At 42.7% G+C, this 23,296-nt stretch overlaps 3 protein-coding genes across 4 annotated transcripts; 1 reads left to right on the top strand and 2 right to left on the bottom strand.

The window, feature by feature from the left end:
- Positions 1-146: 146 nt before the first annotated feature.
- Positions 147-4,750, bottom strand: LOC114783386 (macrophage-expressed gene 1 protein-like). 2 transcript variants are annotated; one of them, XM_028968857.1, is made up of 3 exons: positions 4,687-4,750; positions 2,146-2,528; positions 147-2,056 (listed from the first exon to the last, which is right to left on the bottom strand). In XM_028968857.1, exons 1-3 carry the CDS (start codon positions 4,748-4,750, stop codon positions 398-400), a joined length of 2,106 nt encoding a protein of 701 aa, XP_028824690.1. In that variant the 3' UTR covers positions 147-397. The 2 variants fall into 2 exon arrangements, with proteins under 2 accessions (XP_028824690.1, XP_028824689.1); XM_028968856.1 differs by lacking the exon at positions 4,687-4,750 and having other exon boundaries at positions 2,146-2,635.
- Positions 4,751-8,442: 3,692 nt separating this feature from the next.
- On the bottom strand, positions 8,443-9,090 carry LOC114783388 (histone H1.4-like). Its single transcript, XM_028968861.1, has one exon. The coding sequence runs from the start codon at positions 9,073-9,075 to the stop codon at positions 8,581-8,583; it is 495 nt and encodes a 164-aa protein (XP_028824694.1). The 5' UTR covers positions 9,076-9,090; the 3' UTR covers positions 8,443-8,580.
- A 7,476-nt stretch (positions 9,091-16,566) lies between these two features.
- On the top strand, positions 16,567-22,482 carry LOC114783385 (tetraspanin-36-like). The gene is made up of 7 exons (XM_028968855.1): positions 16,567-16,743; positions 19,939-20,130; positions 20,302-20,376; positions 20,471-20,566; positions 20,812-20,958; positions 21,268-21,351; positions 21,461-22,482. The coding sequence occupies exons 1-7, from the start codon at positions 16,684-16,686 to the stop codon at positions 21,533-21,535; spliced, it is 729 nt and encodes a 242-aa protein (XP_028824688.1). The 5' UTR covers positions 16,567-16,683; the 3' UTR covers positions 21,536-22,482.
- The last annotated feature ends 814 nt before the right edge of the window (positions 22,483-23,296 follow it).

The raw sequence follows: 23,296 nt of genomic DNA, 5'->3' as shown, positions 1-23,296 counted from the left end.
AACCCTTTATTAAGATGGACAGCATACATTGTTAAATATTTGAAATGAGAACAATGAGAACAAGCTTCTTTGTAGAGGTTTTTGACATGCTAGTCTGTTTTATAGAATATTTACTGAACCACAGATATGATTTTACCACCACTGGGTGCTGAAAAAATTGGTAATGTTTTATTTAACAATAACATTAACATTTTTATGAATGTAATGAAGGTACAGTGATATAACTTTCTAGCAGGGCCATCTATGTAAGGCAGGAAACTCAAGACATTTACAGGAAATACATGAAACTTTTTATCTAAAATCTTCATCCACTACATTTGTGGGATCTCTCATTGCATGAGTAGAATACAATGCACAGAGGAATAATCTAAATTCAGTAGGAGTTAGAAGTATGGCTTTATGGCAGAAGAGGCTGGGATGGATTTTGTGGTTCAGACTCAGTCTGAGATTCCACCTCTTCCTCCTTGTCGATCTCCTTATATCCCTTCTTCCGTTTCTTCACTGCAATGACAACAGCAACCCCAATCACCAGGGCTACAAAGGCAATAACACCAAAAGTGGTGCCAAGCTTCTGTCCACCAGACATCTCCTTCCCAAACTGATCAGATAACTTGTTGATTTCTTCTGGCTTTGCCAGCTTCCACATCTTCGTCCCGCTGATCCGAACCCAGGCTTTGTCTTCTTGGGTCATCACAGCCACAGTGTTGGTGGCAACCATGGCCATCACCGGAGATCGTGTGAAGGGTGGTAGATGGATGGGCAACAGCTCTCCGCCTGTAAAAATCCCAGACTGAACGCAGTACAGAACCTGACAGCCATCACTAATAGCAGCTAAGTGCTGGCTGAATCCTGGTGGACAGTGAGGCTGATAACGTGCCAGAGGGTTGTTGGCCTTGCAACTGAAGAAACCCCCAAAAGGCACAGAAAACCTGGTTGCCATCTCATAATCGTTGCTCACGCAAACCATCATGCCATTGGCCAGCATTTTAAGGGGAAAGAAGTTGGGTGGGCAGCTTGTAGACTTCGTCGTAGGGTTCTGTAGATTTGGGCTGTAAAGCCCTCCAAACAAGTACCCTGAATAGTCTGGAACCTTTTGACTGGTTGCGCACCAGTAAGTGTCGAGTTTAGCCCGCCTGACGTGGTAGGAGTCGCCGCAAACTTGATGACAGCATTCGAAAAACAGCCAGCATCCATGGCAGCTTTGGTGACATTCGTACTGGCTGTAGCCTTCCTCCTGCATTTGAGACTGTAGAAGCGTGGGCTGAAAAGGCGCGCGGCAAGAGAAGTCACCCGTGTCTGGGTTCTTCTGGGCCTGCTGCTCACAGATTGGTCCGGCGTCCGTGGTAAGCTTGGAGCAGGTTTGATAAACCCCACCAAAGCTGAGATTCGTTGCTGGACCTTCGCAGGAGTCGTCGTCGACATTGGCCTGAAAGTTGAAGTTCTTGGAGTCGGGCTTGACGCACCCCGGACGGGTGTTGATGGTGTAGTATCGCTCCACGGCATTGCGCACAGAGCGCGCCAGCTTGCGGACGGTCGGTTCTGGCAGGTCAGGGAGCGCCGCGCGGTTGAGGAAGTAGTGCAGGGGGAGGCCGGCGCGGTCGATGGCCACCAGGTTGTTGAGCGTGCTCTCCTGCCACTTCTGCAGCGTGATTCCCGGGTAGAACAGAGCCCCGCCGTGGCTCTGGATGAGAGAGTAGGTGATGTTTCCCTCGTAACTCCGAGTCTCAGACGTCTCCTGCGCGTCCTTGCTGCCAAAGTTGAAGTTGACCTTGTTGAAAAAGTTGACTCCCGCCGAGGCCGTGACTGAAGACTGCGTCGTCTCACCGTCGGACACATACGATGCCCTCACGTAGTCCTCCTGCACCAAAGAAGCCCCGGCGTCGATGCTCGTCACCACATGGGTTCCGTAGTCAAACACCAGCTTCTCCGAGAGGTACGCCGCTTGTCGGGTCTGGTTGTTTTCCAGTGCGTCGGCAATTTCCTCTGCTTGGTGCGCAAATCTGGAGTCTAGCGTGAAGTCTGGATACGATTTTACGGTGTACAAGTGGTTGCGCACCTGAGGACAAAGACCGGACAGAATGGCTGGTTCTAAATGTAAATGTTAAAAAAGTTGCATTTCAGTAAATCAATATATATGAAGCTCACCTGCACACGAGTAGTGACAGAACTTTCTTTGACTTGATGAGTCTTGGTTCGCTTGTTTTCCGCGGAAAACTTTGCATTGAGCACGGAGAAGAAGGACGCGTCCATGTTGATGGAATGCGACGTCGAGCTGCGCTGATCCAGCCACGAGGAGATGATTTCGGAGTTTGCCTCTACACCGCTCACCTTCTGTGGAATGACAAAGACCTCGTCCGGGATGAGGTAGACGCCGTCCTCTGTAGTCTGGCACAGGGAGTAACTGAAGTTCATGACCCGTCCCATGTCCAAATTCCGCAGATTGTCCCAGCCTCCTCCCGGGAGAACTTCCAGAGCTGGGATTGGTGAGGTTTTCTTGCACTCTCGAAGCCCATTGTTGGGACGAGCAAGAGGGTGAGTGCTGCCATAGGTGAGAGCAGAGAGCAGCAGGAAGGTAATTCCTCCCTGCTCCATGGCTGCTTTTTACTGAGACAAGTCGAAACAAGTCATGAGGCTGGGTCGTCATGGTCTTTCTGTTTCACTTCCTCTTTGACAGTCACTACTTTCACTTCACTGAACAAAAAGTTTCCCATGTGAGGTTAATGTGTTCATGTTCCTGTTCTGCTTTTAACGTTGATAACATTGTTTTGAGCCATTTTAATATGGAAAAATAAAGAACTTAATTACTATAGTTGCTTGGTAGTGCAGTGGTGAGCTATGCTGCCTCCCATATTCATGTGGCCTTGGTGTGTGGGTGTGGGTGTGTTTCTGGGGGTTTAGATGAATTTGAAGATAGCGTCCAGCCCATCCATTTCATTCCATTGTTGTTATATCAGAATGGCTATCCTAAAAAAACAAGATCTATGGCAGATTATGATGTCATATTAACTCGAGATCAGTTTTCATCTGGGGAAACAAGGAACCAACTGATGATTTTATATATGGTTTCACTAACACAGGCTATTTATGCGGAAAAAAACTAAAACACAAAAAAAGAATGCCAGGCAGTAAACACATATAACAAACACCCAAGTGTCTTATGTTAGTTTTTAAAGTGTTTGTGTGTTGTGTATAACAGTCTTAGTTCATAATTAGGCAATTATGGCACATCATAAAAAAGACAAAACACATTCAGGACATTCAGAAAGCATACATATATCATAAAAAACATACCAAAAAGTGAAATTACGTACATAGCTTTTTATTTGGTAAGATTGATGATCAGCAAGTGTCTCTGAATGTAGAACCGGTGTTGACTGCTGAATGCATTATAAAGTACAGGAGAAGAACAATGGAGCTCATTCAGGTGCTTCTACAAAACAACCACATGCAGAAAAGGCCCACACTGTCTATACATGCAGTGTGCAGATGGTGGCCTTTAGTGGCATGGGGGGTTCGAGACGGAGAGGAGACAACACTGGGTCCAAGAATCATGAGTTCAGCTCTAATGTCATTTTAGGAAAAAGTGTTTGACAAATTTTGAAGCATCACTGCAGACAGGTTACTGCTTTTATGTGAAATCATGAAGACAATCACAGACATTGTCTGTTTCAGACAATGATTTCTCACTCAGATACTATATTTTACTGCTGAATCCAAGACTGGTTCTTGGCTTCCAGAGCTCATCTCAGGACACTGGGTGCATGATGGGTGCTCTTCCAGGGCGGGGCATCAGATCACTGCATGTATTCAATTTATTCCATTGAAAGGCTAAATCTTATGAAATTCCCAGCCATAAAAGGACGTCAGCTGCCTCAAATGCACTATCATTGTCTACAATAATTGAGATCCAGCTAATTATAATTACAAATTACTGTGTGTATTATTTAATATTTTAGACTCAAAAACACAGGAATTCAAACTGTAAATGGATTAAGAGTCAATATTGTATTAATCACATGCATATTTATACCAGTACAACATGCAGTGAAATGATCCTGATTTTTGGCTGTGTGTAGATAGAGGATATAAAATAAATAAAGGATATAAAATAAAAACAGAATAAAAAGGAACAAGGCCAGTAAAAAAGGGAAGTAAGCTAGAAATGCAAATATTTATGTTCAAAGAGAACAAAAGACACAGACATCACTGGGCAGTGGCTATGCATACACCAATGACAATGAAGTAGAATGTGAATGTTAAGTTAAAAAGACATATTGCAGGGCAGTGATGGGTAGGATGCACAGTGCCAGTGTAACTGGAATGAAATTCTGGAATTCTGAAATGATGAAAATCATTGCTATATCAACATCAATCTTTTTTATTTATATAGTGTCCCAGTCTATTTTAATACAGGATTGTGCATTCACAATATTCTACTGAAAGGCGTCAGCACCATCAAATGCCATACTGTCAGGATTGGCCACAGCCAATCAGGACATCTTTTAATAAGCAGGTGATTTCCGCCCCTCTGGAGCAACTTTGCTTTTGAGTTCTGGCAATCGCCACACGCCTGCGGGTTTGTTTATGTTGATCCCCTTTATTTCCCTTGTCGGCCATCGTGCCTTGATTATTTGTGTTTATTAATAAATCCTTGTCCCCAGTATGTCCCGCCTCTGCGCTTCCTACAGCCGTCAGGACAATGTCTACAATACAGCTCAAATATTGTAACTGAGATCCAGCTAATTGTCATTATCTAATGTCTTCGTATGTTTGTGTGGCCTTTAAAGCTTGCTGAATATATTTATAGTTGAGGTAAAATTACATATACTTTTTCACAAAAATGTTTATTTAATTTCTTATAAAACTCGGTGTCTCTGTGCATATCTGAGTATTAAACGCCAGTTCTGGTTGTCTCATAAGTAAATGTTTGGATATTTGTGTGTGATAACTTGTGGTCTACTTTGAACATTCTTGATCATTGCTTTTCAAAACTGTAACTGTAAGTTTTCCTCAGCCTTTCCACTGCCAAACACCACAGATTACAGATGTTATCTGAGAAACAGGGAGTCAGCTATTGACTCTTACCACCAGGTCTTCAAAATACACCAACGTGCTGTGTGGGACTCTTATCTGCGTTAACGTGAGACTCTTATTGGTGATAAAAAAATATTGCCGTTAATCTATTCACAAAGTTGTGTTGGGAGCTGGGTCTATACTACGAAAGCTATTGTGCCGGAGTTAAATGGTTACACTAGATTTAGAAGTATATTTCTTCTTTCTTGTGTCTTTTATGTTCTTATTTTCTAAAGACTTTTATTTTGTTTTTGAGACCCGGTTATCTTGGACACATGGCGTGAGCTGTGAGAGGTGCGTGGGGTTTGTGTGCAAAAAGTTATTTCTTTCATTTTAATTTATGTACATATTAGGAATATTTTGCATGTGTGTTATTTTGTGAATATTTTTTATGTTCTTTTAATACTGTATATTGTAGAGAGAGGTGCAGAAAGACGCGATGTGTGACGCGATGTTCCGATGCGCTCTTGCTTTTTGTACAGAATACACTTTGCACAGAAAATCTCTTGGGTGTCAGCTCATCAAGAAACGAAATCAAAAAGTTCCACAACGCAGAAGAAGAACCGCTACACTATGATGACTTTCACCTTGATATTTTAGCGCGGATGTATACCTAGCCAAATTGCACTGTAGGGGGCGAGAACGAGTCTTCAAACTGTGAAATTACCACATCAAACGTGACGTGTAACATGGATGCAGCTATTTAACTGAATAAACAGTTGATAAACACAAGTACATCTTATTTTCCACTTCCCGCAGTTAAGTCTGTTATGTTCATGTGTTTGTTACAGGACAGGACAAACTGCTGTGGAACTCATTGAAATGCAATATGTCATGGAAATACAATGTTAGCACTTTTTGTTCAAATAATTACTGTTGCACTTGTTTTTTCAGATGCGTTTATTCTGTAAAGCAGTGGTTTAAAATGAAGAATATTCTTAAAAAATATGAGTTAAATGTTAAAAATGAAGTTAATAGTGCAATGTCAGCACTATTTATTTCTGCAGTTTCAATTGCACTTGTTTTAATAAAACAATAGATTTTAAAAGCATACACGATCGGTGAAAATATATTATTATTCTGCGGTTGAAAAGACTTGAAAGGACTCGAAACTCAAACTGCAGGACTTAGGACTTGACTTGAGACTTATCAGTCTTGACTTTGGACTTGACTCGACACTTGCCTGTCTTGACTTGGCACTTGACTTGGGACTTGAAAAGCAATGACTTTGTCCCACTTCTGTTGATTTATTTAACTTTGGCGACCATAGCCCTCCAAACCATAGTTCTCAAATTTTCACTGGCTGCAATTCATCTGTGTGCCGCTGGGTTGCGGCAGCGGTGATTTTTTATTTTTTTTTACATGACTGCCGATTGGCCTGCAAGGGGCACCCACCTCTTTTCAGAGGCTAATGGACCAGGTATTAGCCTGTACTTGTGCCTTTGCAGCGGCCTACCTGGACAGTGTAGTTATATACAGTGCCACATGGGAGCAACACTACTTGGGGAGTGGTGTGGGCCGTCTACAAAGGGACAAGGTGGATGCAGGCGATAGACCAAGAAGGCGGTGCGTTCCTTTCTGGGGCTTGTGAGTTGGTACAGACGTTTTATTCCCAACTTTGCCTGGCCCAGAAGTCTGATACCAGTCAGATTCAGTGGGGTGAGGTACAAGAGAAGGCATTCAAGGACCTCAAGGGGGCTTTAATCTGTAGACCATGTGTTGTACTTTACAGACTAAAGTGGAGTGGAGCCTCTGGCAGACCTCATTCAGCAGGTAGGTGTTGAGCAGAAGCCTGTGGCTTACATAAGCACAAGCTCTGTCCACATGAGACCAGGTACTCGGTGGTGGATCTAGAGTGCCTGGCAGTACAGTGGGCTTTGGACTCTTTCAAGTCGCGACTGACTACAGAGCTTTACAGTGGTTGGGATGAAAGAATCAAATGCGCGTGTGACAAGATGGTTGTTTGGTTGACTCTGTGTATGGCTTTGTTGCAGCAGCTTATTATCTTTTGTAAATATATATATATATATGTGTGTGTGTGTGTGTGTGTGTGTGTGTATATTGATGCCTATGATGGCCAATTTTGTATTTCTTCTGTTTGTTTGTTTAAATAAACCTGTTTAGGAGCATGTAACAGGGAATTCAAATAGTCAGAAATTAGTATAATACATTTCAACATTAGTATAATATTCAACAATGTTAATTTTTATATCAGCTTAAATGCAAGCATTAAATGGTTAGCAAGCTAGAACTTGTATGTTATGCATTGCATTGTTCACAGCTCACACGTCAAGCAGCACAGCAGACAGTAAGGTCGACAACAGCGAACCTTGCATCAGACTTCAGTCTTCATGCCAGTGAAGTTTCCCAGGCACCTGGCAACCAGCAACATGGCAAAACATTCAGGAAATACGGAAATAGTTAGATTCCGGTGTGGCAGGAACACAACCAGTTGTGTTTCACAGTTGGTTTTAACATTTGTATTGGGGTATCAAGCTGTTATTGTCTGTGCAAAAAGTCCTCAGTGTTGCACCGTTAATGCTCATAGCACAGAGTTGATAGTCAAGATTTGTTAAAAAAAAAATCAACTATCATATTTATTAGCAATAAAGTTTCATCATTTGTATACTGTAGAAAATAAGCCGACCCTATCGTAACATAATGGACGGGTCAAGTGTGTGAATTACGCTGTCCAGGGTCCTGCATTCAGTGGTGAAGTAGAGTGTATACATGTACATTCTTGTTCCTTGGGAAAGTAATCCAGCGCCTGGTATAGGCTGAGCCTGAAGATTGTGGGTGTTGGGTGTGGACTTGGACACTTTCCTGAAATAAAATAAAAAATGAACCACCAAAAATGGAACTTTGTTCATAGCCCTGCTAAACAGCATAATACTGAGAAGCAGTCTGACTTGATAAAACCATTTAAAATCATATCTGTTTGTTGCTGTGGCATGGACCAAAATGAAGCTCAACACCCTCTTTCAGTCTTCAGAATCTTGACAGTGTTTCAGTGTGCACGGCACGAAACGACCTTTTTGAACTCTGGACTTTTTATCTGCAGTTCATGCAGATGTCTGTATCGCTGCTTATCTACACATTGAAGCAGTCTAGTAGACTATCATTCACTTCCTAGCTGCTGACGTGCGACGCAAAGGCGTTAACCCCCAACCCTCGAAAAAATGTAAGTGTCTACCGGTTCTGTGAATTTTTCTAGACATGGAGAAAATGACCAGTATCGTCAAAGAAATTACCCAGAGATGTATAATACAAGTCAAACCAATCAAATTCGTGTAGTAATTGATTAAATCCCTAAATTGTGCCTGTGCGTGGTGTGCAGTGGTGATACCCAAGACCAACGCAACAACAGAGTGAATTGAATTTAGCTCTTTATTATTCTTCTGGAATGATTCGATTCGTCGATCTGAATTGGTAACATGTCTCTTTTCATTTTAAAATGTTCCATTTTAAATCGCAGTCACGTGCCAAGGTGCCGAAGTAAAGTCCTCCTTATTTCTTCCCAGCCTTGGCCCTCCTGGCCCTGACCTTCCCTTTGGACGCCTTCTTCGGGCTTTTGGCTTTCTTGGCCGCGGCTGGCCGTTTGGGTTTCCTCGGGACTTTCTTGGTCCGCGGCTTCCTGGCTTTCTTTGGAGACGCAGCTTTCTTCTCGCCGATTGTGAAGGAGCCTTTGGTCTGAAGAAGACTCCCGTTCGCCAGCAGGCGCCTGAGCGCCAGGCGGACGCGCGCCTTGTTCGACTCCGCGTCGTAGCCGCCAGCGACCAGGCCCTTCTTCAGGGCCACCAGAGACACCCCGCCGCGGGCCTGGGAGGCCGCCACCGCCCTCAGGACGCGGTCCGACACCGTGGAGCGTCTCTTCCCGGGCGGGGCTGGAGCCGCGTCTGCCATGGTCCGGTATTCGGGGCGCGGGGTCGCGGGTCCGACTGATAAAGGCGCGGTGAGAACCGTGAAGGCGCAACCGCCCCCCCCCTGCCGCCACTCCGTCATCTCGAGAGCGAAGAGTTATAATATTCTGGGATAAAAGGACTTGGCCCTACCTTCGAGTTTTTAAAGCCTTTACCGACCCCGACAAACCTTATTAAAAACCTATAAGAGCTTTTTATATTGACTTATACTTGTTTTGGACAGCACTTCTTTATGGCTTTAAAGAAATATTCTATCTGAAGATGTAATGAAAATGTATAGGACGATTTTAAAAATATAATCGAACAGCAACGAATATGTATTGGCGAATAAAATGTTTATTTATAATAGATGGGAAAAAATGATTTCATTATTTTCAAGACAAAACACACACCGTCACAAAGCTGATTGTGATTATTATATTGAAACTTTTTTCTTTATTGTTTTTTCGGTGTGATCAAAACGCATTTTAACATTTTGCCTCGCGAGTTGCCATTTTACTGTTTTTTTAAGAATTCAGCCACCGTAGTCGGAGCGCCTTCAACGTGGCCACTTTCCGCGCTAATCTGGGGATTTTATTTCGCATTTTCCATCTCACGTGTTTTAAAAGTCAAAATGACACGCCACATAACGTGTATGCGTGATACTGTTTGTATATTATATATATTATATATAATAATATACACCTGTTGTATATAGTTCTATAATAATATCATAATAATTGTTTGTGTTTTCAGCAGTGCCTCTGCTTGTATATTATATATAATAATAGACACCTGTTGTATATAGTTATATAATAATATAACAATAAATGCTTGTGTTTTCAGCAGTGCCTCTGATTGTATATTATATATAATAATATACACCTGTTGTATATAGTCATATAATAATATAATAATAATTGCTTGTGTTTTCAGCAGTGCCTCTGCTGGCCTTATCTCGCCCCGACAGATACAGAATGACCGTGAATGACCCGGATCGAGCCCATATCAAACTGTAGCCAATGGTTCATCGTCGTCGTCTTCTTCTGCTTATCCCAATTATAGGGAATCCCAGACAGCACTCTCCCCAGCCACCTTCACCAGCTCCTCCGGCAGGACCCCAAGGCTTTCCCAGACCAGACTGGAGATATAATTTCTCCAGTGTGTCCTGGGTTGACCCGGGGGACATGCCCAAACACCTCCACAGGGAGGCGTCCAGGAGGAATCCTGACCAGATGCTCGAACCACCTCAACTGGCTCCTCTCGATGTGACGGAGCAGTGGTTCTACTGGTTCATCATTCTAATGGTTCATCATTAGTTTAAACTTTAGTTTAAATACAAATAAGTCATGTGCGCATTTTGTGGGGTCGGTGAAATTAATTAATGGAAAACTCGTGATCACAGACTGTCCGACAAGGTAAGACAGACAGGCGGACAAACAGATTAATGATTATCATGTCGTCATGCACAGCAAGCGATATTAACTAAACTACTGTAGATTATGAAGAAGAAGATAATAATGCCGATTTAAACCAGCCAGACAAATACATGCAAAGTTTTTTTATGTGAGTGCACCACAAAGATGAAGTGCAGAAGAATGAATTCAAGTAAATTCTAATGTGCAATGTGATTTAACGTCCAGCTGGTGCATCTGAGGAATGGGAGTTAAGACTGCTCCATGGGCACTTTTTAGAAGTTCTTAAGGTATAATTTATGCATAAATCTAAGATGATTTGTAATCAACCAGTCAATCTATTGGCCATCATCAGCAAGGTATCAGCAAGTCAAATCAGTACTAACTTAAAAATATGTAACATGATAGAGACATCTAAAGCAGACACAACAGACATGATCGAGCTGGAGGAAAGGAGCTGCTAATTCATTTAAAGCACAAGAAGTTCACTAGAGCAAATAAAGTAAGGCCACAATGTCTGAATGATGTGTTTTTATTCTAGAAAACTGCCAAATCTTGTTTGGTTGAAAACTTGGAATATCTGCAAGACAAATTGCAAAAAGGTTTTTTGGTGATCCAAAATGAAGGAATGAAAGCAGCAGCCTATCAGAATCTTTAAATCATCATAAAGGTCATTCAAGGTTTTTAAAATTCAAAGCTGAAAAAAAATATGTCCTTTAGGTCTGAATAATTTTATTCAACCCTATCCGTTTTTGCAAAGGAAGCCAATTTGGAAATGTTTTTGTACATAGAATACAAGTTTGGAAGAACAGGTAAAGATGTGAAATGTTTGACAATGTGGTAGTAGGGTGGTATATAGGGTGGTAGTAGCCTATGAACCAGAAAACCCAGGTTCAAATCCCACTTAATTCCATTGTGTCCCTGAGCAAGACACTTAACCCTGTGTGTCTCCAGGGGGGGACTGTCCCTGTAACTACTGATTGTAAGTTGCTCTGGATAAGGGCGTCTAATAAATGCTGTAAATGTTAAAAAAAAAAAAAATGTTTGTAGGGTGCAGTGGTGGCCTAGCGGTTGAGGAAGTGGCCCCGTAATCTAAAGGTTGCCAGTTCGTCGATCTGCCAAGGTGCCACTGAGCAAAGTACCGTCCCCACACACTGGTCCCCGGGCGCCTGCCATGGTTGCCCACTGCTCACCAAGGGTGATACAGGTTAAAAGCAGAGGACACCGTGTGCTGTGCTGTGTATCACAATGACAATCACTTTCACTTTTTCACTTTCATATGTGTGTAAGGACAAAGAGACATGGGAGTTTCACTTCAAAAGAATGAACAAAAACCATGAACAACAAGGCCAAACTCATGTCTAGAATCTACAAAAGAGGTCAAACAAAACCAAAAACTCAAGACCACTGAAACAAACAAGACATCTAGTAAGCAAAACCAACCTCCCCCAAACAAAGAGACAAAGGGAACCTTTAATTTGGCTTAGCTAAACCAAATGACACAATGGGAAACAAAGTGAAAAAAATTAAAGAACACATACAGACATCGAAGAGCAAAACCCAAAAGGGTACGGCCAAAGAAAGAAAGAAAGAAAGTGAGGTGATTGTCATTGTGATACACAGCAAGCACAGCACATGGTGACACGATGAAATGTGTCCTCTGCATTTAACCCCGTATCACCCTTGGTGAACAGTGGGCAGCCATGAAAGGTGCAGGGACGGTACCTTGATCAAGAGGACCTCAGTGGCATCTTGGCGGTTCGGGATTAGAACCCGCAACCTTCTGATTATGGGTCCACCAAAATGGACCCATTCTGGATTTAGACCTCCTCAGATCTCAGTCTCAGATTTTGCCAAACAGGGACCCAAACACACCAGATCACTCAAAACAAGCAAATATGATTAATATGTGCACACACTCATATTGCCTATGAGTGTGTGCACACCATATACAACAATGAAAAGTTAGAGCAAAATACAATTATAAGTAAACTGATGAAGTTTAATAAAAACTGCAAATAATAAAATAAACCAATAAAGGCATCACAGTGCAGCATATGCATCCAGAGCCATTCATCTCTGATTAAAAGTGTTAACATCAGCCCTGAATACTTTTGAGCAGCAGATGGTGCCATTTTAAAGATCATGAGATACAAAAATTATATAAAAATAAAAGCTTATAAACCAAATTAAGCAAATTTGAACAATTCTGAAAAAATTAGCAGTGTCCCATGAAGGTGACAAAGTCATGCCCCTTTCTCAAGTCTCATTAACAATATGAATGAAAATGAATGCTCTAGCAGGTTTATGGTTAAGGTAATTATTAAAATATATTTTGTCACTTTAAGTGAAAGAGAAGTTGTGAAACACATCTGTGAAACCTCTGCATTTAATCACCCTTAGTGAGCAGTTGGCAGCCATGACAGGCGCCCGGGGAGCAGTGTGTGGGGACGGTGCTTTGCTCAGTGGCACATTGTTGATTCGGGATTCGAACCGGGATCATCACATTTGAAATCATCAGCAGTTTTTATATATAATAAAGAATCATTATCAAGGTTTTCATGATTCATAGTGAGAGTCTGGAGAAGAGCCTGGAGTTAGCCCACATTGACACTGGTCTCAAAATCCCTGTAATTTTCATAGGAAAGACAACTCATCGTTTCTGGATAAAGGGGCGAACAACGTGAAATGCTTCTATTAAGAATTACAAAGGAATTCAATGCCATGTCAGGATTGGCTGCAGGGAGACGTTACAAGATGGGTTTTTGGGACGGAGTTTGATAAGCCAGAGCCTGAGCCAGTGATCGAGCCCTGCCCCACCACACCCAGCGCCAGTCAGGATCCTGTGCAAGAAAACTCAGCACTGGCGGGCGGTGAGAGGGTTGCGCCTCCCGTCATCCTGGCTGTGCCCCCTGAGGAGGTCCCGGAGAACCCAGAGAGGGAACCAGATGACCCTCTCTTCTGTCTGTCTCTATCTGTGTGTGTTTCTGGTGTCCGTATGTTGCCTCCATTTCCCCTCTTTGTGTCCACCAGATGGCGACCCAGAAGTGGAGCAGAACCCCAGAGATTAAGTTCCTGACACGACTGCACTTTTTTTGGGGGGGGGGTGCAGTTCAGGTTGGGGGTTCCTTCTGAGGGGAGGGTGGGGCCCCCTTGAAGGCATGAGGACCCAGCTGGGACAGGCAGGAAGAGGGCCTGCTTGTCCCAACGGATGCAGAAGGGGCTGGCCGGATGGTCTGGTAAAGCCCCCACACTGGCACCAGGAACGTGCAGTGGGAGGGGCTGCACGTGCCCAGAAGGCATTAGCGCGGGGCAGGGAATGACGCAGGAAGCGTCAAAGGGGACGTGTGGCGAAAGGGCCCACATGTACCCAGAAGGGTCGGCCCTGTTTGTTTCTGTGTGCAGGTTGGAGGGACCGAGGCCGCCATAAGACCACATCAGGGAGCCAGCTAGGGCTGCAACTAACAATTATTTTAATAATCGATTAATATGTCGATTATTTTTTGGATTAATCGTAGGAAGAAAAAAAAAAAACAAGAAAAGCATTCATTTCCAACCCTTTATTCAAAAACAGAACCAAAATCTTTAGAAAGTGCACAAACATGTTGCTCCTTGAGCTGTTATAATAATAATAAAATAAAATAAAAATTGACTAACACAAAAAACATACACATGTATGCTTTACATCTGCCAAATATAGACTTTTTAAAAAAATAAAGTGCCACCTGAGCTGCCAGAATGATAAATAATTTATAAAAAAAATAAAGAACAATACAAATCAGAAAATTTAACAGGATTTGTTTGAATGTCAGAACTTGTTCTCTACACTACACTGCAGATGCACACACTCGCAGACACACATTCACAAACTCTCACACTGACACACACTGCAAAAAATGCTTTTCTAACTTAGTAGTTTTGTCCTGATTTCTTTAGTCTTTTAATGCAAAGTAACTATAGCACCCCTGCTTTACTACTGTTATTAACACGCTAACGCTAACTTTTCATGCTTGTCAAGCTGGATGACAGGTAAACATTTACATTTACAGCATTTATCAGACGCCCTTATCCAGAGCGACAATCAGTAGTTACAGGGACAGTCCCCCTGGGGCAACTTAGGGTCAGGGACACAATAAGCGAGTCGTCCACGCGGAGACGCAGAGAACAGTCCGAACGCTGTTTCATCCCCCCTCCACACCTGTAGGTGGCGCTGTAAGTCCCCGTCTAGTTCTCCTCCGCAGAGAGTTAAACACCAGCACCAGGGACATTACGTTCCTCACTTCATAACGGAACAAAAGTAGGATTCTGTAGCGATTTACCCTGCTGCTGAACTCCCTTCTTCCTCCTCAAACACTCCAACATGTTTGCGTTTCAGGTGCTGGATCATTGCCGTGGTGCTCCCGTGCCGTGCCATGTCGCTTTTGCATATTTTCGCGCAGATTTCTCTGCCTCCGCCATGTATCTGTCCTCTACCTCCACTTGTTTTTTTTTGCTCCGCGCTGTCTATGAGGCGCCAAACTCTGCTAGCATCTGTGCGCGAGAGAAACCGAGTGTGTTCACTCCGCTCCGCGCTCAAATAAATCAAACGTCTCCGCGTCGCGCGACATAACGAATCGATTAGGAAATTCATGGCCAACTCTTTTAGTAATCGATTTTTATCGATTCAATCGATTCGTTGTTGCAGCACTAGAGCCAGCCATAGGGTCTGGGTCCACCAGTGGGAGGACACAGCAGGGTAGGAGCCCTATGGTTGTCACCTCCTCCGCCGATGGTGCTGCTGGGCGTAGCCCTTGGAGAAGCTGGAGACAGCAGCGACGATCTTTCGTGAACTTGACCTTCATTGTTGACCTGACAACTGTTTTTGTGTTTGAGTTCTGCCAATCGGCACACGCCTGCGGGCTAGTTTGTGTTTTCCCCTTTTGTTTCCACCGTTTTTGGCTCTCGCACCGTTTGATTTGTGTTCTGTAAGAAATCCTTGTTTGTATTATGTGCCGTCTCTGCGCTTACTTACCTCATCAGCTCACAGACGTGATAGGCCACAAGGGCAGAAAATACTTTTCAACAAACTTGATGTAGGAAAACGACACCACATTGAAGAATGCTAGATCTGCACTGAGGGGGGAAAAAATGTTTTTGCCAAATCAGATGATCTCTAGGAGATATGTGCAAAGAACCAGGCAATGTAGTGTTTTTTTTTTGTTTTTTTTTACGTTTTACTAAAACGTAGCAAATTGATTTGCTGGAGTCCAGGTGTCATGTGACATCCCCACACCCTACTTTAGCCTTTTCTGAAAAATCTCTGAAAGCATGTGATCAGTGCAGTGACTTCATATTTGGCGCACGTGCTCACAGTACTGGTTTGCCACCCTCCACACTGCCACACATTTTTTTAGACAGAAAAGCAAATTGCTTTCATACCATATGTCTCCAAGATTCAAAATGTTTTTATTGGTCACATACACATTAATACATGACCTGGTCCCTGATAGTGTGCAACAAAGTAAAAAAAAAAAATAATAAAAAATAAATCTGAACTTTTAAATTCACTAAATGTGCTAGCTATATAATCCAAAATGTAAATGTATTCCTAGTTCCAGTATTTCCCTGCTCCTGACCCCAGACTGAAGGATTTCTACCTGCAACATTTAGCACAAAAAATACTTATATCAGTGATTTTTGGAACTAACTCTTTCAGGAAGTATTTCCTTGTTTCCACATTGTTAGCAGTCTCTCCTGGAGGCGTGGGTTCGAATCCCACTTCTGACTGTTTTGGAGCAGTGGCCCCGTAATCAGAAGGTTGCCGGTTCGAATCCCAATGCGCCAAGGTGCCACTGAGCAAAGCACCGTCCCCACACACTGCTCCCCGGGCGCCTGTCATGGCTGCCCACTGCTCACTCAGAGTGATGGGTTAAATGCAGAGGACAACTTTCACTATGTGCACCGTGTGCTGTGCTGCTGTGTATCACAAGTGACAATAACTTCACTTACTTTATACTGATGTCACACTGCTACACTGGTGCGATAAAGAATTTATACACACACACACGCTCGCTGCTGGTAGTATAATATTAATATAATGTGCTGTTCATTTACAGTTGATAGTGGGCCTGTGGTCTCCTCCCGCGTCCGGCGGGTCGGCGGTAGGACCGCGCGGCAGAGCGCGGCGCCCGATCATGTGACAGCGAGTCACACAGACGCACGTTTACGGGAAAAACACACACAGACACACACAGGCACAGACAGGCAGACCCGCAGACCCGCAGCGGCTCGGCGCTACTCACGCACGTTTCCTCAACATGGACTGCGGTATTATAACATCCAAGACGGTGCTGTTGATCCTCAGCCTGACATTCTGGGTGAGTTGCGTTCTGTCTCTTTTTTTTTGTCTCCCGCGGCCGCGCTGGAACCCTGGGCCGGCGGGCTGGAAACAACACGACTCCCGCCTGAAATGGAGCGTTTAAATTGTGGAAATGAAACAGTCCATCGTCACGATGACCGATTCTGTCGGCGTCTCCGTGAACACGTGGCCTGTATCAAGAGCTGCACCGAAACCGACTGCTTCCTCATTTCATCAGCATCTGGTTCCTAAAAATCAATAAAAAAAATGAAATAAACCCTGATCTTTCTCACCCCCGTCTTATTATTATGTAATTTGTATTGCTGACTAATGTTTGAGTTTAAAAGTACTGACTGTTTATAAAACGAGCTCATTTGACTCCATATACGGCGTATTATTAATTGAGAATGGGTTTATCAAATTGATCATAAAACTAGGTTTGCATAGCATTTCCTTATTAAATCTAGTGATCGGCTGAATGAACGTAAATGATGATGATGTGTGTATGTGTATGTGTGTGTGTGGGTGGTGCTGCAGATTGATGGTGGTCATATGAAGCTGACACCAGGGTACATGTGATTAAACTCTTTCTGGCTTCGCCTCAAGGCAGATCCCTACGGAGCAAAGAGTGAACTTGTGTGGGGTGACGTGATCTCACCATGCATGTGAGTGAGGGTGTTGCACAACGACTGTCGATCAGGTGTGGTACATGATAAGGAATTGGGTCGACCCCACCACTATTTTAATATTTCTGGCACTGAAAAACAAGAACGCCCTATCAGACGCCCTTATACAGAGTAGTTACAGGGACAGTCCCCCCCTGGAGCAACTTAGGGTTAAGTATCTTGTTCAGGGACACAATGGTAGTAAGTGGGATTTGAACTTGGGTGTTTCTTTCACCTTATTCCACTTTAAGATCAGTAAACCACAAGATCAGCAAATGTTCACTTTGGACTAGAGCAATATTTACTTGAACCATAGAGTGGAACACAAGCCTTTTGTAAAAAAGGCCAAGGCAGCACTAATTTACTTTAAGTGAATTAGGAACTACTTGCAAGGCCAGAAACAACATCAGATTTTTTTTTCCTCCCACGTCAGTGGGTTTTTTCTGTTCTTACTCTCCTCGGTTTTTCTTTCATTCTTGAGCCACGAGACCTGCGGTAAGTTCCAGTGGGGATTAAGGATGATGGTACCGGGGGTCTCGTGATTGCTCTCTGAGGATCATATGATTGGAGGAATGGAGTCAGGGTCTCTTCACCACGATGGCATGATGATTTTCGGCCAGATCTGGTGAGGAACAGGAAGCTGAATTAGTGAAAACACCCCGTGTTACAGCGAATGGTCAGTTTGTGTTACCTTTTCTTGTCATTTGCAGTACGTGGTATAGACCTTCTGTGGAAAAGTGATCATTTCATTTGTCCACTGCTTTATGTAATGTGTAAGATAGGTTTTAAAGGTAATGCACATGACCTACCATGTCCTAGCATTTGTAGTTCAGACCTTTCACGTCTAATGGAGAACATTTACAGCATTTAGCAGACGCTCTTATCCAGAGTGACTCGCATGTTTTAAAATGGTTGCCTACAACAAAATGTACACCACCAGTAATAACACGCCTACCCTGTGACAAAGATGGACCCGCTTTGAAGAATCCAAGGCAAGAAACATTTTTTGTATGAGGAGAAAGTGAAGCATATTTGATTGTCATCATCAAAACCACTTGAGGGGCAGTGGTGACCTAGCGGTTAAGGCAGCGGCCCCATAATCAGAAGGTAGCCGAATCCCGATCCGCCGAGGTGCCACTGAGGTGCCACTGAGGTACCACTGAGGAGCCACTGAGGAAAGCACCGTCCCCACACACTGCTCCCCGGGCACCTGTCATGGCTGCCCACTGCTCACTCAGGGTGATGGGTTAAATGCAGAGGACAAATTTCACTGTGTGCAGTGAAGTGTGTGCAAATTTCACTGCTGTGCTGCTGTGTAGCACATGTGACAATCACTTCACACACACACAAAAAACAACATGAGTGAATTATAAGAAAGTGTTCAGCATGAACCTTCAGGACTGTTGGAAACCGTCCCGGAGATGCCAAGAGTGTGAAATGCTGCCATCGCAGCAAAAACTCCCTGATTTGGAGACATGCAGATCTAACTTTTTACCTTGTTTGCCATTTTTTGTGTGTTATTTTGCTGTCCTGTCCTCAGCTTTGTTCTACAATGTATCCAAATGCATAATGCATCCAAATTCTGACTGTGTTAAAATTCAACATAATGTAATTGGATCAACACAAATCCTAAAAAATATAGAATTGTTCTCCACATTAATTGAAGTGATGCAAACTCGGTTAACACAGAGTGTGGGAGTGGGAATGAAGCGGTGTGGTAAATAGTCAGTAACAGTCCCATCAATTTGTTTACACAGATGTGATCTTGTTTTTAACCAGCAATCTGTCTCTGTCCATTGCAAAATTATGTCCTATGTCCTGTCCTATGAACACTTTTGTTTTGTTGTGGCTCAGTGTTTCTCTCACTTTTCTTGAAGTTGAAGTTTTATAGATTTGACTCATGGGTGTCTATGCAATGGCAGTTAAGCGTATGAGTTGTTTTAATATAATTGGTGTTTATTACATGTAAATGATTTTCACACTATTTAAAACCAGTGAAACTGGTCATTACTTCACCAGTAATGGCAAGATTAAAACTAGACTAAAATGTTTTTGTCAGGACTTTATTTCCTCTTGTTAAATCGCATTATTATATCCTGGTTTCTCCCATCCGGTCACATAGATGATGTCACTTCTGCAACACGCAATGACAGCAGCATTAATTTCTGATGACGACGCGATCTTTGGACTCACTTTACAATCGTATCAATGTAGAGTATCATTGACTCAATAATACAGTAATAAGATAACCTTGTTTAAATTGTGAAATGTGTTCTACTAGGTTCTTGTACTATATTGTCTGAATTTTAGAATTGCATTACTAAAAAGAAGAGACCAAAATAGACTAAAAATAAAACAACTATACTGCCATCTAAGGGTGATGGGTAAAATGCAGAGGTCACATTTTGTGGTGTCACCGGGATCTGTGCTTGATGTGTAGCACAATGTCAAATGACACTTTCACCTTTAAAGAGGGGAAATGTAATTAAGATCCATTCCAATGTTTAGTACTGCAATAACCTGGTGGCATGTGAACAATTCCCTTCCAGGCTGCTGGAGCTGCGCTGTGCTACGTTGGGGCTTACGTGATCCAGAGCTACAGCAACTTCGATCACTTCCTGGAGGACACGTACACTCTGGTTCCTGCGGTCATCATCCTGGCTGTGGCAGCAGTGATGCTGTTCATCGGCCTGGTCGGCTGCTGTGCTACGCTGAGGGAGTCCACAGTTGGCCTGAGCTTTGTAAGTACAGCTTTCGCCAACATTCAGAGTCTGGGTGGGAGTAGTTATCGATATTTGACGTTTTTTGGCTCAAAGGGGTTTTGACTAATGTCTTTGAGGCAAATTTTGTTCAGAACCTTACAGCCAATAACCAAATTCAAACATTTAAATATATATTTTTTCCCCCTCCAGTTCTTCATAATAATCATGATCATTTTTGCTGCTGAGGTAGCCGCTTTCGTGTTTGGTTTTATCTACATGAACAGGGTGCGTATATCCGCTTTTGTGAAAACATATACAACATATACGTCTCAGCCAGTGCTGCAGGTTGAACGACGTGTTGTCTATCTGTGTTTTATAGATTAAAGGTGGTCTTCAGGTCTCCATGGGCTCCGTCTTTGACAAATACGATGGGCAGAATACAGAAACTCGGGCTGTGGACTATCTGCAGTCTCAGGTACAATCACAGTCGTAATTATATCAGCTCTGAGCTATTAGGAACAAGCTAGAACAATCTAACATCAACTAACATGCTCTCAAGTAAGGAAGCCACTCTCTATATATATATATATATCACACACACACACATATAGATATATAGATATAGATAGATATTGTAATCTGTAATGTAGCTCCATAATGTACTTTTGATGGAATGTGCGAATGTCTGAAAATGTATAACAAACCTTCCTTCGACTACAGCTTCAGTGCTGTGGGATAAACAACTATACAGACTGGAATAATTCCTCTTGGTCCCGGACGCACAACAACACAGTGCCCACCTCCTGCTGTAAGAACGTCACCGGGTGTGTCGGACAAACCGAGCAACCAGACCTCCTGAACACCGAGGTACATGTCCACGCATGGATCCCAGGCTCTGAACCAGATGTTGCCGGATTTTCATGACGGGGGGTTTAGCTTTAGTGAGCATTAGTGCAGTGGTTCCCAAGCCTCCCAGCCAGACTTATCTTCCGTACCTCCAACCACCCACGTGCATCATTAGGTTGTAAACAATCATCTGATCCCAATAAACTGTGGCTTTTTTTTTTTCTGGGAAGGTTTCCTTCAGGGAAAGGCTTATGGGAGAACCCCTGTTTAAATTCAAATGAGTTATGCTCACCACCATATCATAAGCTAACGCTCTGTTTGCACACGCAGGGCTGTGAGCATAAGCTCGAGAAGCTGCTTCAGGATGTTCTGAGTTACGCCATGTTGGTCATCCTTGGCTTTGCCATAGTAAAGGTGCCTGTTCTAATAACTGCATATTTCATTTATTGCCAAAACATACTTCTAATAGTTTGAAATCCATACTTTCATAACTTTTAATCTGTTTTTTTTTCCCCGCCTCCAGTTCTTTGGGATGCTCAGCGTGTGCGTGATCACGTGCAGAAATAAAAGAACCGGATATGTTCCTTTGTACTCCTGATCCAAAGCAGTGGACGCCTGCTGAGCCGGGATTTTCTGCTCACTCCTGGAACCATTCTACTGTCATTTTCACAGGCACGCGCTGCTAACACCACAACTGCATGTGCAACTTAGTGCCTTTTAACGATATTGGATTTTAGACATCTTTACCGTTCTACCAACTAATTTAAGACATCTAGGGGAACTTGTTCATGACTTTAATCATAAAAATGCTGTATTTAAGCAAGATGAAGTGGCACATATGTACAAACTTAAATGGATTTGTGGCATACAGGATTTCTTCCACCAATCATACAGTTTGTTTCAGTTCCTTCATCATGTTTTCCTGCACCTTAGGAAATTCCACAATTTACAAGGAAAATGAGAATAAAAGTGCGGCCTTAAATGTAAGTGTGTGTGTGTGTGTGTGTGTGTGTGTGTGTATATACACATACACACACACAACACACACAATATATTGTTTTTGTTTCTCTTTTTTTTTTTTTTTTAATCTTGTTTCCTACCATTTTTGTGCCACAAGACCTTATTAATTAGATCATGCATTAGATCTTTATAGTGCAATTTCTAAAAAGTAAGTATTCTATCTCTTAATCCCAGACTCTGTATAACCCTCTGTATATGTAATGTACTTCTCGGCAGTTAGTCAGCAGTTCCTAGAAGATACATGGTGGTCTGTCAGGTCTGATAAGCCAAAGTCTTTTTCTACAAGGTTTATCTTTCACACTCAATGTTTTTTTTTTCTGGATGGTCTCGTGAAATGGTTTCTCTCTTATTAGTAAAGTAATTTTAAAGCCAACATAGGAATGAAATTGAAAATGTATTGTGTTCTGTATTGTGTTCTTGTTTTAGCTTCAGAACTACTATTAATGCAGAGTTGCAGACATATCAAGAAGGTCTAATGTCAATGTTATATATATAAAATCTAAATAAACAATATATTTAGACATCTGTGTAACGTGTTCAATTTTCTATTTGAATTAGAAAAGTATACCAAGTGTACCCACAAGGGGGTAGCAAAAGCACGTTTTTCTGCAAAAATCATTATAAAACATATACAGCATTTAAAGAAATAGTTCTGAAATTGATAGTGAATGTCCATTTATATACATTTACATTTACAGCATTTATCAGACGCCCTTATCCAGAGCGACTTACAATCAGTATTACAGGGACAGTCTCCCTGGAGCAATTTAGGGTTAAGTGTCTTGCTCAGGGACACAATGGAAGTAAGTGGGATTCGAACCCGGGTCTTCTGGTTCATAGGCGAGTGTGTTACCCACTAGGCTACTACCTACCACCATTTATATGATGTGGCCTGTTCTAAATAAGCAAATACGAAATGCATCATGGTGCCAACTTAAAGATGTCCGGTTCCACATTTGAATCTTGGATCTGTCTTCATACATTACAATCAGAACACATTTGAGGATTTTGATTCCGGTCGATGGTGTCTCTCAAGCACAACAGTATAAAAGCAACAACAATATAATCTTATATACACAATATTACAAAGATTACAGGTTACTGAGGTAATATAAAATGCAATAGTGAATAGCATTTCAGCTGTTTAGGAGGGGAAAGAAACCGTTTCTGTGTTGGCTGGTCATGGTCTGCAGGCTTCTGTATCATCTGCCAGAGGGCAGCAGATCAAAAAGTCTGTCCAGCGTGTGAGGGGTCTGTGATGATCTTCCCTGCCCGTTTCCTGTTTCTTGAGTGGAACAGGTCCTGTATGGAGGGCAGTGGGACACCAATGATCATTTCT

The sequence above is a fragment of the Denticeps clupeoides genome, unplaced genomic scaffold (genome assembly GCF_900700375.1).
Source record: "Denticeps clupeoides unplaced genomic scaffold, fDenClu1.1, whole genome shotgun sequence".
Lineage (NCBI taxonomy): Eukaryota > Metazoa > Chordata > Actinopteri > Clupeiformes > Denticipitidae > Denticeps > Denticeps clupeoides.
The sequence above is the reverse complement of the archived record's forward strand: the minus strand, read 5'-3'. Positions and strand labels throughout refer to the sequence as shown.